Source organism: Saccostrea cucullata, unplaced genomic scaffold, assembly GCF_032062105.1.
Source record: "Saccostrea cucullata isolate Sc308-1 unplaced genomic scaffold, CSIRO_AGI_Scuc_v1 ctg9458, whole genome shotgun sequence".
Classification (NCBI taxonomy): Eukaryota; Metazoa; Mollusca; class Bivalvia; order Ostreida; family Ostreidae; genus Saccostrea; species Saccostrea cuccullata.
The window spans coordinates 6,654-21,237 of record NW_026925430.1 but is presented as its reverse complement, the minus strand read 5'-3'; the positions used below and the strand labels follow the sequence as shown (position 1 = coordinate 21,237).

At 33.9% G+C, this 14,584-nt stretch overlaps 1 protein-coding gene across 1 annotated transcript; it reads right to left on the bottom strand.

The window, feature by feature from the left end:
* Positions 1–3,790: 3,790 nt before the first annotated feature.
* On the bottom strand, positions 3,791–10,503 carry LOC134268827 (actin-3-like). The gene is made up of 2 exons (XM_062751071.1): positions 10,381–10,503; positions 3,791–4,795 (listed from the first exon to the last, which is right to left on the bottom strand). Exons 1-2 carry the CDS (start codon positions 10,501–10,503, stop codon positions 3,791–3,793), a joined length of 1,128 nt encoding a protein of 375 aa, XP_062607055.1.
* Between the last annotated feature and the right edge of the window lie 4,081 nt (positions 10,504–14,584).

The following is a 14,584-nucleotide window of genomic DNA, read 5'->3' as shown; positions in this document are numbered from 1 at the left end:
AATTTTTTTTAATATTTCCTCTCAGGCCATTTTGACAACTCTGATACCCGTGCCTGGTAAATTTTATATACTTTGTAAATAAATATATAAAGGTTTTTTGACCGGAACTATTCATTTTTTTCCAGTGCATAGGGGGCTACGCTCTGGGTTTTACAAGAGATGTTTAAAAAGACATTCGTGTCAGCTAATGTGACCTATATTGTTTAACACCTTCTTATTAATATTTTTTTCATGAATGCAAATATCTGATTATTTTACGAAGGAGCGTACATGTATATTGATTTTTTTAATATACCGAAAATCGCTATTTCTGGGGATTGCGTAATTCTAAAAAAAAATTCAAATAAATTTCAAAGGTAAATTAAACAAAGGATGCTTGGTATTAAAATATTATTTCAAATCAGTAGAATCGAATGCTATTAACGACATCTGAATAAATAGGCTATAAAAGGCTTATATGCCAACTTTGGTCATCTGCACTTTAATTTTAAACACGACAGGATTTGTAATTTTTTCTGTATAAATTAATAATTTCTATATACTTTGGAAACTCAAATGAAATATTTTAATACACTTTCCTCGAGCTCTTTTCTGCAGTTTTCCTGAAATTTTATGTGGGTCCGAGGTGTTATTTGAGTTTAACAGTGATTCTCTACGTTGCCATTAATTTGATTTGTTTGTGTGTGTGTGGGGGGGGGGGTGTTATTTTTATTCTTAACCTATTTAACGTTGGAGTTGAATCTTGTATCTTATTCCAAGAACTTAAGATTGATTGTGACATTTGGATGAAAGGTCAAGGTCATTAAAAACTACCACCTCTTTAACTTCTAACCTGTCAACCGAAATAAACTCTGAAAGGTGTTTCTAGATACATGTACATGTACTTCATGTTTCTTTTTACCCTTGGGTCTAGGACAAAGGTTAAGGTCGATTTCAAGTTCATAGGTCAAGGTGATTTTGGTAAATAGTTAATATCAACATTTTATTCAGGTTACCAGTGACCTTGACCTAAGTTTCAAGGTCAAGGGTAAAAAGATCTGCATGCTTCAGTATGTTACATGTCTTGACATTTAGAAGTTCTTAATTCTGCATGAACATCAAACACTCAAGTATACTGTCTTTTAATACATTGTGTGCGGTCGCATGTGCATGCACGTCCATGTATTTACTTTTGATAGTAGTATAATGTAGGCAATCATTATATCTATTCATATTTGAAATTTCACCCTGTATTATTGAGAACCAAGAAAGTTGTAGGCATTTAAAGTTTTAGCCAATCAGATTGCAGCACACGTGCATGTGCGTGCGTTCATGATTATTCTTATATATCATGCTGTAGATCTTCATAATGTAAGACTATGTTCAAAATTTCAAAGGATTTTGTCAGAAAACAAAATAGATATTTAGACTTTAAGTTTCAGCCAATCGCAGAGAAGGGCACCTGCATGCGCGTGAGATCTTGCTATTTTGACCATGTCATCATGTCTATACTACTATTATATCCTTATATTATGAGTTTCAAAGCATTTCATCCAATATTTAAAAAGTTACGGCTAAATCTATTATATTGGTCATTTCACGTGTTACACGTGCGCGCACCTGCACGCACGTGCGCGCAAAATGACCTTCGTTCCGCACATCTACATAACATACCTAGTGACCCTAAAAAGGTTTCACCTAGATCGGATGAGTAGTTTACGAGAACACTCGCGGACAAAAAAGTACCGGAGAAAAAATTCAGAAAAAGTAAAAACAATATGTTCCCAAACTTCGTTTGGGGAACATAATAATAATAATAAGAAACCGAGTAAAAACAATATGTTCCCAAACTCCGTTTGGGGAACGTAATTAGACATTTTTCCGACAATTGTTCAGGAGAGAGTTTTTATTGCATTATTTTGGTTGAATTTTTAAAGGGTTTGCTAAATTGTGTGACTCCACAATTCTGAAAATAATATCAAAGGCGTACATCTGCAAAATGCGTAACTTATTTACATTAAACACGCATGTAGTTACTCCCGTATGCATATTTATTGCTTCTTTATAGTAACGGCACAGAATTTCATTGCACATAGGTTCGCCGGACATCTGCCTTTGCTATTCCTAAGTAAACGTTATTTTATATGAATTAGTAACACTTTGCAACTATTATTTGAACATCAATCATAAGTACTTTGTCAAAACCTTTATTAAATTGCATGCAAATATGACTGAGCATTCTAGCGAGTGCATTGTTACCCCCCGTGCACACATAGACTCCGCTTCTACTACGCTCAAATCGTGTCCAAAAGCGTGGCCGATCGTGACAAATCGCAGGAGAAACGTCGTGGGGTCTCATAAGCGTAGTATGATCGCAGTAGAGTCATCATGCTCGGAGAGCTTGACGCTCTCACTACGCTTATTTTAAACATGTTCAAAACAAGCGTAGCGGGATAGTGGCCGACAAGAATCGGGGTGAAGTCGTAAAAAGAGCGTAGTAGAAGCTCCGTAATAGTACAAGCAGCGCGGAAGCATCGTAGAGAGATCTTCATGATCGTAGTAAAAACGCCGTAAGAGCGAAGGAACTTACCAAGCACGCTTATACAACGCTCCCTCTACGTTCGTACTACGTTCTCACTGTGATCTCTCTACGTTCCTGAAGATCCTATGAAGACTTACTATGACCTTACGCCGATCATATCACGACCTCTCAGACAGGAGTTTGTTCTTATAGCGCTGATATTTGACCAATCATCATCTGTAAACTACATATAAAGGGTGACACTATACTTGATGATCATTTACAATTGAGCATTTTCACATCTTGTTACAGTTATAATTGAAATTGCCCTTAAACCATATGGTAAAGGCCCAAAACAAACTGCGGTCGCAAGATATGCATCATCGCTAAAATCGTACTACTAAAATCTGTGGTTGCAAGATATATTTACATCAACGCCAAAATTGTACTAGAAGCGTAATGCAAACGTAATATGATCGGCATCACCGTAGCGACATCGCAGTACAGTCATCTAGGTCTGTGTAGCGTCGTAGTGTGGTCTTCAATGTCTTAGTGGCAGCGTAGCGTAAACGCAGTAAACACGGCCGCTTGTCGGCAACGGTCAGCATAACATCGTAGTAGAAGCGTGTTAGCAGCGCGTTTGACGTAGGGACATCGTAGTACTGTCGTAACGAAGACCACAATTTGCCAAACTACTCTATAAAGACGCTGATCGGCTGCTATCTGCCCCGATCCAAAAAAATTTCACATCGTGGCTTGATCGGGGTGATCGCCGTAGAGTCGCAACTCTGTGTGAACGGGGGGTAAGTGAAAAGTGACAAAAGAATATTTCTGTTCGTTGTGATATAGAGAAGTATTTGAAAAAAGCCCATTAGATAAACTTGTAATATATTGAGACTTACAGAGCATACACAACTCTCATAGTAGGTTATTGTAAAGATTGATTAAACTCAACTTAAGTTCCATTCTATTTTCAGTAGTCTTCCGTTATTACATATATTTTCAAATTAGGTGGAGGGGGTATTTTGAATTGTACCTTTTTTGGAGCATAGTATAACTCTTAATGCATTTGTTTGTTTTTTAGTCTAATATTAAAATAAATTGTTTTATCTTATCGTTTAGCACTCTCTGTAGTGTACAATAACGCAATTATGTGGTTCTCTATTTTTTCGTTAATAAAAACATTAGAAAAAATATGATATTTATCTATAAAAAAGTTTATTGATTTTTCATTTAGAAATAACATAAGTAAAAGATGTATATTAAATGAACGTAAACTTTAAAGAGCCTCTAGAAACACTTTCTGTGTACAATGGAAAGACCAAATTCGTCATATTCTTGCCTGCTGATCCACATCTCTTGGAAGGTGGAGTAGGAAGCAAGAATAGAACCACCCATCCAGACAGAGTATTTCCTCTCTTGTGGAGCGATGATCTTAACCTTCATTGTGGACGGAGCCAAGGCAGTGATTTCTTTCTGCATACGGTCGGCAATACCTGGGTACATGGTTGAACCCCCAGACAAAACTGTATTAGCGTACAAATCCTTACGGATATCAACGTCGCATTTCAAAATGCTGTTGTTTGTTATTTCATGTATACCAGAAGATTTCAAGTCTAGTAAAGATGGTTTGAACATGGCCTCTGGACATCGGAATCGCTCGTTTCCGATGGTAATGAACTGACCATCAGGAAGTTCGTAGCTCTTCTCCAGGGAGGTCGAGGTCGCAGATGTTGTCATTTCTTGTTCAAAGTCAAGGGCAAAGTAGCACAATTTCTCTTTTATGTCTTTGACAGTTTCTAGTTCAGCTGTTTTTGTGAAAGAGTCACCACGATCTGTGAGGATTTTCATAAGGTAACCGGTCAGATCGCGTCCAGCAATATCAAATCTAATAGTAGCATGCGGAAGGTCAAAACCCTCATAAATGGGTACTACGTGAGTAACATCATCCCCAGAATCCAGAACGATTCCAGTTTTACGACCGGATGCATGTAAAGAAAGAACTGCCTGGATAGCGACGTACATGGCTGGGATATTAAATGTTTCAAACATAATCTGTGTCATTCTTTCTCGGTTGTCCTTGGGGTTGAAAGGAACTTCGGTTAATAGAACAGGGTGTTCCTCTGGGGCAACACGGAGTTCATTGTAGAAAGTGTGATGCCAAATTTTCTCCATGTTGTCCCAATTAGTGACGATGCCGTGTTCGATTGGATACTTGAGAGCAAGTATACCCCTGCTTCTTTGGGCATTGTCTCCTACGAAGCTGTCCTTCAGGTTCAACCAAACTTTCATTTTCTGAATAAAAAAAAAACAAAAAACAAAAAAAAAACAATGCAATACTGTTATGTAAATACCTTGCTCTCGCAGCACTGTTAAGGCTAACTATGAGAAATCAAAGGAAAGTAGAAGTGCAAAAACGGGAATGTGTTTAAAACTGAATTTACTTTTATATAGCTGTGTTATTATCACATAACTTCAATACTTATGAAAATAGGATAGCATAACCCAATCTGTACAGTATGAAGTATGGTCCCATCGATGGACAGTCAAGTGGAGAATGTATAGTACGTGTATGGGTCATTAAGAAATTTCAATTTCACAAAGGCACACCCAGGTTGAAATTAAAAATTCAAGTGCTGCTGCTTTGAATGGAATTCGCGTTTTAAAAAATAAAATTTCAAGTAAATTGGCCTATGTCGAAATATGCTTGACTTTTACAAAATATTTTGTATACTTATAAAGTCACGCTCTCGATTTAAAGAGAGCAGCAGCACTTTTCAAGTTAAGGAATATATCCTTTACTTATATTCAAATAAATGGTTTAGATCTATATAGTGTATGTCCTTGCGACAGAACAATTTAATGAGGCATCTCGATATAAAATATACTTAACCTGTACATAAAAACACGATAAAATTAATTTTTTTTACTTTTATCTGACGTCACAGTAGACTTTTCCCGTATAAATAAGGCCCCGTCCCTCTTTTTCAGCCTTAACAATACTGCACATTTTTTCGTTTAGGACGACTGTGTCATTAATGAGGAAATTTTAAAATATCTGCGTTCTTTATATCTTAGGATTAATTATATTATGATTTTTAATTAATAAAGCTTTCTGACTGACTGATTGGCTTTATCTAATACTTCTTGGCCAATATGTAAAGAAAAAATATTTTAAACAAAGGATATTGTGTTTGACCAGAATAAAAAGATTTGATTTAGATACAACATCAGTCTTTCATAATAGGTATTGAATTTTTGATATTTTTTTAACATTTGAATCAGTTGTCTTAATACATAGTCTTTAAAGGGAGTTGTTTATAAAGAGTACTGCTAAATAGAGCATCCACTTGCGAAAAGAACTGCAAAAGAAATGGCACAAAATGCTAAAGGTTCATTGTATTTCCAGATAAAAATCATTTCAGATGTACCAACTGTCTTGTGTTGTAATGGAATAAAATGAACGTTTGATTACCCTGTACTAACCGACCATATATGATTTCACAGACTGCAGTGACATGCAAAGAAAAGTAACATATGGATATATGAATTGCTTTTCAATTTTCAAATATTGAAATGATCGATACAATTCTTCAGCATTTTTAATTTTTATTCCATGTAGGAATGTTGCATATATTAAACAAGAAGTCTTTGAGTCAATGCTCACTAGTTATACCTCCGCTCTGATGTGAATATACACATCATGTAAAAAATACACAAGTTGTTTAGTGACAGGCAGATGCACACGGATATATCAAATAAGGAAGAATTCAAATCATTTCTCTGGAAATTAAGACTTTCTAATGAAAATCAAGTTTTATCATTTATCAAAGCTTTTGATAAATCTCGAACTATTACATGTATTAACTATTGCATAAAGATAAAAAAAAGTGGCTTAAACCCCATCCATGCATTGTACGATGGAAAATTGCTTGTGTGTGTAAATTTACTTAATATGTTTAAATTTACACATATAAATAAATTAAGTTAATTTGCTATGCAATCAGTAAATCCTTAAAATTATCTTTTAATTTAAATTAAATCTAACATTCAACTTCAGAGGATGAATTGATTCAGAATTGTGAATTTTCTTGGAAATGGTATTTTCTTACTATTTGGATACAGGACTAACTTTAGATGTTCCCTAAAAAATAAAATCTAATCCATTAATTGATACTGTCCTCTACAAAAATGTCATTTTTTTCAATTAAATTTGTAAAGGACAATTGCCTTATACAAATCTTAATTTAAAATTTACTAATCTTATTCACTAAATTAAAAAAAAGTTCCCCCAAAAAATTTAGAATACTGTATAAGAGACGTGGTTGTAAAGAAAATGTTAGCTGTAGCCATTTACTGGTTGGCGTTTTCATCGAAATATAGAACAATTAGAAATCTTTCTTCTTTTGGAAAATCTACAATGTACGATTGTGTATCTTAAGATGCCAGGTCATAATGGAATATCTGCTTGTGTTTTCCAGTAGGAGAATATTTGTTAAGAAAAAGTTTCTTCAATTCTCAAGATTAGTTATTTTTTTTTATTTTTGCAAATATATTTCTGCTATACATGTTAAAAATTGGTTGCTCAAAACATCGAAATTTTCCAAGATTTTCCAAGATGGTAGCCAAGGGAAATAACTTGAAGGAAAATTACGTCATATGAAAATTAACTACTAATGAGTTCAAATACTTTAAAAGAGTTGTTGAAAACTTTGTAACATCAACTAATGTCAGTAGCTTGCATCGGTTAAAAAAACTCAGAAAGGTTGAAGATAGTCATTAAGAGGTTTTAAAACTTTTGTGGGGCAATTCAGGGAAAAGATATTCCTATCATAGCTTCGGAGCATTCTCATAGAGAGCACCTGAACACAAAGGGATCGTACGCATTGATTATGCAGGGTATTACTGACCACAGCTATAAATAATTTAGCGAGTTTAACATAGGTTTGCCGGAAAATGAACTTTGTTTCTAGAGTGGAAAAAGCCATTTAGGAAAAGCACTAAGCTCGGTGACCCAGCATATCATTTTGAAGACTGTTTTTGAAGCCATGTTACAGCATATACCTTTACCAAACACCCAATTTAGTTTCAACTATCGTAGAGCAAGGATGACCCTTTTTAATCAGCGTTATTTTAGAGCTTTGATATCTAGTCGCCTATTTACCTACTGATATGTACACTCCATGCAATATATTATTATCAACAATAACAAGTCTTAAAATTGTTATTTTTGGAATAAGCAATACGAAATTAATTTGCTGCATGTTCATACGACAAAATGTACTCACGAGAAGTAACAATTTGCAACAAGGTATATGCAAAAAATTAGTTTGCACCTAGTCCTGACCAGCTGTGAATTTATTCCACTGTGTAGAAATTGCATTTGAACAAATCAGTTCATACGACAGTTGACGTCATCTTGCCAACATGTACTATTACATCATAATGTATCACTGTTTTTTTCCAGTTGAAATATTATGAATGTTTCCTTCTTACCCCTGCGTAGGAAGTTGACATCATATTCATAAAAAAAATAAATCCCACAAACAAACAGATAATGTGCTAAATTTTCAAACACCTTAAATGAGCTGACAAAAATGCAACACAAGATGCACGAATGGACAGAAATTTGACATCGAATTTAAACTAAAATGAATTCCACTAAAGCCATGCCTCAGAAAAGTTTGTTTTAAAATTTAAGCATCTGTAAAGAGAAGTTGCTGAGAAAACTTGTTAAAAAAAATTGTTATGTATGAAAAGTACAGGCACACGAATAAACAAAGAGTTGACAGAGGATATAATCAAAAATGAATCCCATCATATAGCATGCTTCAGAAAAGACTGTATTAAAAATTCAAGCATCTGTGATGAGTAGTTGCTGAGAAAACTGTGTTACGTACAGGCACACAGCAAGACAAACACACAAGGGTAAAACAGTATATCCCCCTATCCTTCGAAGCGTGGTATTAAAATAGTTTTTGTATAGTTCAGAGGGAATTTTTAACTTTTGTATTTTATAGTATTAAGTTTTTGTCAAGCTGTATTACAGGGGAGTTCACTTTATCATATTCAATAATTTTTAGAGGAGCATCCTAACAAAAAAATACTATACGAGGGTCATTCAAAAAATACGTAGACAATGCTTCTTATCGTCATATGATTATTACAAGATTTTAGAACAACACATTTTCGTAAACATAAACATTTATTTTGTCGAAGTATGAAGTTTCATTCCATTTGATTAAACAGAACTCACGTTAGCCAAAATTAAAAGCAACATGTTTTGTTACCGCGCAGCACGGTTAACCAATATTGTAACATCAAAAACAACCCTGAGAAAGTTTGTCAAAAGTATACACATTTTTGTTATTTAAACACGGTTTGTTGCGTCTTTTCCATTCAAATACACATGTCCACAATACTCAACAACTGGTTTTCTAACAATTCTACAAATATAGCTTGAATTATAATGTTATTGTTTTCAAATTCTTTGATTTACCATGCACCTTTATTATTTCTGCAACATTGAAGCAAACATCACGTTCAATGACGTTCCTAACTCTTTTGACAATATTTTAAACTTTAATCTGTTTCTTTGCAGACAATCCATTGTCCGATTCAAACTCGCTACCACTCAAAAATTGTTTTTTCAACTTAATACAAATACACAGATTTTTTTTCATACAGATCCTGATTTATAAGGATTTTTTAAGCTTGTAGAAAAAGTTTCCCGAATGTAAAGTCTAATTTTATTGCTACTTGCTGCTCCGTGACGTCCTTCAACGTCATGGTTTTTTGCCTTTTTTAATCAAGACCATATGTATTTAGAAGCTGATATCTTTTAAATGGAATGAGATATTACATAACCTGATTTCATTTTAATTAATGGAACAATGCTTTATTTAAACATGTAAATTTTATTTCGTTTCAGCTCCATTTATAAGAGGTATAGCTGTAAATACTATAAAATGAAAATTAGAAAAATACTCAATTTTGACGGTGCTCCGTGACCCCATTTTTGCTGTTCTTAATCCCTGGTAATTTTAATAAATATGAGGATACATTCCAATTTTTTCACTCAAATTATTTGAATCTGTTGTTAAAATATTTGTACCAAATTTGGATATAATATGACGTTAAATAAAAAAGTTTGGACAAAAGTCTACGAACTTTTTGAATGACCCTCGTAGTTAACTAAAGTTCACTATTGTAAACTATAGTAAAATCAAAGTGTCAAAGTTATCACTTTATTAAATCAAAATTTTCACTAAAATGTCATTAAAGTGTTCACTTTAGTAAATCAAAGTTTTCAAAGTGATCACTATAATATGAAAGTATCACTATAGTTATCACTAAAGTAAATCAAAGTTTTTCCATAGTTGATAAGAGTTTCCATAGTGATCATCATGGTTAATCAAAGTTTTTATAGTTATCACTATAGTGCCAAAGGTTTCACTATAGTTTAAGTGTTCACTTTAATTAACAAAGTGTTCACTATAGTAAATCAAAGTTTTCATAGTGTCAAAGTCTTCATTATAGTTAAGTAAGTTAACTTTAATAAACTATAGTTATCTATAGTCTTTTTTGTACAATTTGGGCAATTAGTATTGTTTTCCCGTTATCATGGTATAGGTCTCCTTTTAGCTTCTTCTGTTATCTTGATATATAATATTTGTTTTATTACCAGTCATAAATGACAAAGCGGAAATATTACTTTTATATTTACGGTTATTTGAGAATTTTAAAGATTCAAAAAAAATCTATTCCGTCGTTGGAAATGAAAAAAAAAAATTAAAAAAGATGAATAGAATTGGAATTATTATCGTCAATCATACGTGGACGCTTTCAACTCCGAGTGACTGCATGAACTGTTTTCTTACCTCATTTTTGGGGTATCCAACCGTACAGGGAAACACAGCTTTGGGGATATCTTCTCCGGCAAATCCAGCTTTGAACATCGCAGTTCCATTGTCAAAAACTAATGCTGCTACTCTCTTGCTCATTTTTCTGAACATACAATTAATTTTATGTCAGTATATGTTTTAACAGGGGGAATGTTATCCGTTTCTGTATCTGTATCTGATAATATAAAATAAACAGATAAGTATTAAAATAACATTTATTTTTATGACTCCAGATAAATTGTACAAATTTAGCCCTTTCACGAGGTCAACCCATAGATATATATATATGGATTAAATTCAACGAAAATCATATCGATCAAGTAGGAAGAGCGAGGCTAAATGCCTTTCTGTGAAGTCGATATATTATGAATTGGCCGAATGATGAAGGGCTATATTTGTTAAAGTACTTTTACAGAGATTGCCGATAAAGAATTTAAAAATTATGGGAACAATCCACAAGTTTCTCTCATGACTTTTTCATTGAGACTAAGAGAAAAAATTCAGTTGTTTCTTTTCTACTGAAAGAGAATTTTTTTTTAGTTTTTTCTTTTCTACTGAAAGAGTCCCGTGGGGATCCGGGTTAGAATTGGTCCTCAGTACCCCTTGCTTGTCGTAAAGGGCGACTAAATGGGGCGGTCCTTCGAATGAGACCGTATAAACCGAGGCCCCGTATCACAGCAGGTGTGGCACGATAAAGATCCTTCCCTGCTCAAAGGCCGCCGTGAGTGCCGAGCATAGGTCAAAATTTGCAGCCCTTCACCGGCAATGGTGACGTCTCCATATCAGTGAAATATTCTGGAGAGGGACGTTAAACAGTATACAATCAATCAATCAATCTACTGAAAGAATAAAGGATCAGATGACTTGCGGCCCTCGCGATTGGTAAATTGATTAAATATTAAATGTCCGAATTTACTCAAATTTTTGTATGTAGCTAATCACTGATATGAATACTTATATGAAATAGCATTTTTTACAAAAATAGAAACGTGATTTGAAAGATATAAATCTTTTATTTGGGTAGGGGTATCATGTTTACCTCCAATTCCATTGAATTTTGACCCTGTCCCACTCTTTGAAGCTCTTAAAATATATGAGCGCAAGTAGGTACATTTTTCTCCTTTGGCTGGTCATTGTATCTTATCGATATCTACCTATATGTGAAAGGAGAAAATTGTACCTACCTGTGCTCACATGTTGTTTTTAAAAAATTGGTAAAATCTAGCTGGCTTTTTCCAATATGAACAGACCGACAAAATAATCTTTTCTCTGACGTAAGAATAAATTAATATGCTAATCGATGCACTTGCAATACTTTCTGACTGACCAATCAGCTAAATGAAGTTTGTTACCAGAGAGTACCACAAAAATACCATGCTTGGAATTTTACTGCTTTCCGATAACGGTTTAATGCATTTGAGGCACAAATTAGACACGGATCTACATATAAACAATTACCAAGATCACAGTAAAATTTATATACAGTTTTACACAATTGATAAATGTACATTAGTTTAATGTTTTGTATCGTGTTTAGTGATCAATTCGCTAGGTCTACACGTAGTTCCGAGTATCAGTGAATACAAGTTTCATGTATTCATAAAGTATAAACAGCCTTGGCTGATCATTATAAACGTTTGAAATGTAGAAAACTATAAAGTAAATTGACTTAAACCACGTGTCTGTGATAAACTGTAAACGTAGTAAATCAGCATGTTTTGTTGTTCTGTCATCGGATTGGACAATGACTATGTGCGAAATAATTACAATAGCCATGTAAGATCTTCTCGGACACGCATATATCCCTCTATTGAACTAAGACCCGCCCATTCTCTTGCCATAAAAGAAATTATTCTCACAAACCTGGCCAAATTTAGCTGCGATGGGGTTTAAAAAATCAACGATAATGCAGTATTCCTTATAATTAAAATGTGTCTGAACTATTGAAACTATTCAAAAGGCGTCGTATTTATCAACTCATGTTTGAAAACTACAAACATCGTTGTAGATTAAATATACTTCGTCGTAGAAAAAGGGTCCCCAGATAGCAGTTATGTCACCTCATCCCTTAGGAGTTTACAATTTCAAAGAAGTACAATTGATGTATTATCTTTCGTATCGCTTTTCAAAAATAACACTCTTATTAATATATTCTAATATAAAGTAATTCCTCATTCAAGGCATCGTTATGTCTTATGTCAATCGTTGCAGTACAGTATATTATAAAGAATATATTTCTTTTCAGGTAATACATCATATTAGCTGTTTTGGAGACATCACTTTTCCTTTTATTTCAGCAGATCTTTTTTTCTTTTATATAGAAACATTTAGGTGCCGTCCCGTTTCAGATTCCTCAATGCTTAATAGAGAAACACCGACATCTTACGAACGAACGTAACCAAAAACGGGGATCAGTCATTGTAGTCTATTGTTTTCACGGTTGGATTACTGAATTCTTCAATCTTATTGGGATTTCGATAGAAAAAATCCCCTCAAGATGCCTCAAATACACGTCTTGTCGTAGTCGCTACCATGACGCTACAATACATTTCAATGGACATTTAAACGGGCAAAGGGGTTCGAAAAGGGAAATGAAAGAAAAATTTTAAAAATGTCATTCTATGGCATGAAATAAAAAATAATAGTATGTTCGGCTCTAGTAGGGGTCGAAAGGGGGAGGGGGTACATTACGAAGGGCGGTCGGGACAAAAAGGAGTTATGGTCTAAAATTAAATTGCAAGAACCCCAAAACGTAAAAGAAATCTTGTACTATATGCTGCGAAAATAACATTAATACGGCCTTAATACACAGGTATTATAGCCGTATCATAAATCCAGGCGGATGCCCGTTCGTAATTTGTCGGTTGATAAAGCTTCTTCTTACAAACATGTATCTTAAAAATCTTTATAAAATTTTCACGGGTGCAAGTGGACTGGACCCCCCCCCCCTTTAACGTCCCAGACCCAAAACATCTCAAAACAAAAGTGTAACAGACTTACTTAACAGAATTATAAGACGAACGAGCAGACCGAAATTAATATCCCCAACTTTCGGGGAGGGGGACAGGTCGGCACAAAAATGGAAGTTTAGTGAATTGTGTTTTTGACATAATTTAAGATATATATATAAGAGCAAGCTAGTTCAATATTAGCAAACCATCATAGGACCGATGCCCACCCCACCCCCTCACCCAACCCCTGGAATATATATAAATCCGGGTCCAAAGACATTTTTTTTGCTTTCTTTCATTTATAACATAAATTTTACAATTTACAACATACAAAATTGATACCTGCAGTTAAAAAGTCAGAGGTGATTTAAGATACTACGGGCACGATTTTTTTTTTGGATAAAAAGTGAATTCTATGTACTTTTTGGATTTTTCATATGAAATACATTGTACAATTTAAATATGTACTAGACGGTTAATTTATGAAATAAGACAAATATGAATATCTTGCGACACGGTATGTATATTGGGGATTGGGGTGGGGAAGTTGTTTGGTCTACAAGCACTTGTGATAAGCATATGTGTGCACATACTTTTGAAGGATGCCATGACAACTAAGTGACAACTACGTTTTCATATTATTCACACTTTTAAAAGTCCGGTATCTTTTTGTCGGTATTCTAGAATAATTTTTTTTCTGTTACAACAGGACGGTAAATATATATTTTTCCTTACAAATGAGGCGAGTTATAATTTCGGTTATAGTTAAACGTTTTTAAGTGTATATTGGACCTTCGGTCAAAATAACTCTGTGCGGTCAAAAGTATAAAGTGTATCTTCTAATTTTATATTTTGACGATTAATGTAATATCTTAGAAAACTTAGCTACTGTATACTTGTGCCACCTCAATAAAAAAAATCTTTCATTTTGGCTTCCCAAATAATTGTTTTGTTGTGACTCTAAAATAAAAAAGTTTGGTTGTGCCCCCCCCCCCCCCCCAACTGATATTGCTTGCTTCATGCCTGTTACATATTTCAAATAAAAGCAGCTCAAGATGATTAAGTTATGATCGCCATTTAATACATCATCTAAGAAGATACTGTGTACCATGAATGCTCGTTTATTTCTTTGAAGTGATATTTTAATAAATTTATAAAAGAATCTCTCTCTCTCTCTCTCTCTCTCTCTCTCTCTCTTTAGATCTCAATACAAGACACTTTATAAAGCG

Excerpts from the sequence above, each read along its gene's own strand:
- LOC134268827 (XM_062751071.1), bottom strand. The coding sequence starts at position 10,503 with ATGAGCAAGAGAGTAGCAGCATTAGTTTTTGACAATGGAACTGCGATG. Across the intron at positions 4,796-10,380 it reads TTGGATACCCCAAAAATGAG|AAAATGAAAGTTTGGTTGAA; the intron begins GTAAGAAAACAG and ends TTTTTTATTCAG.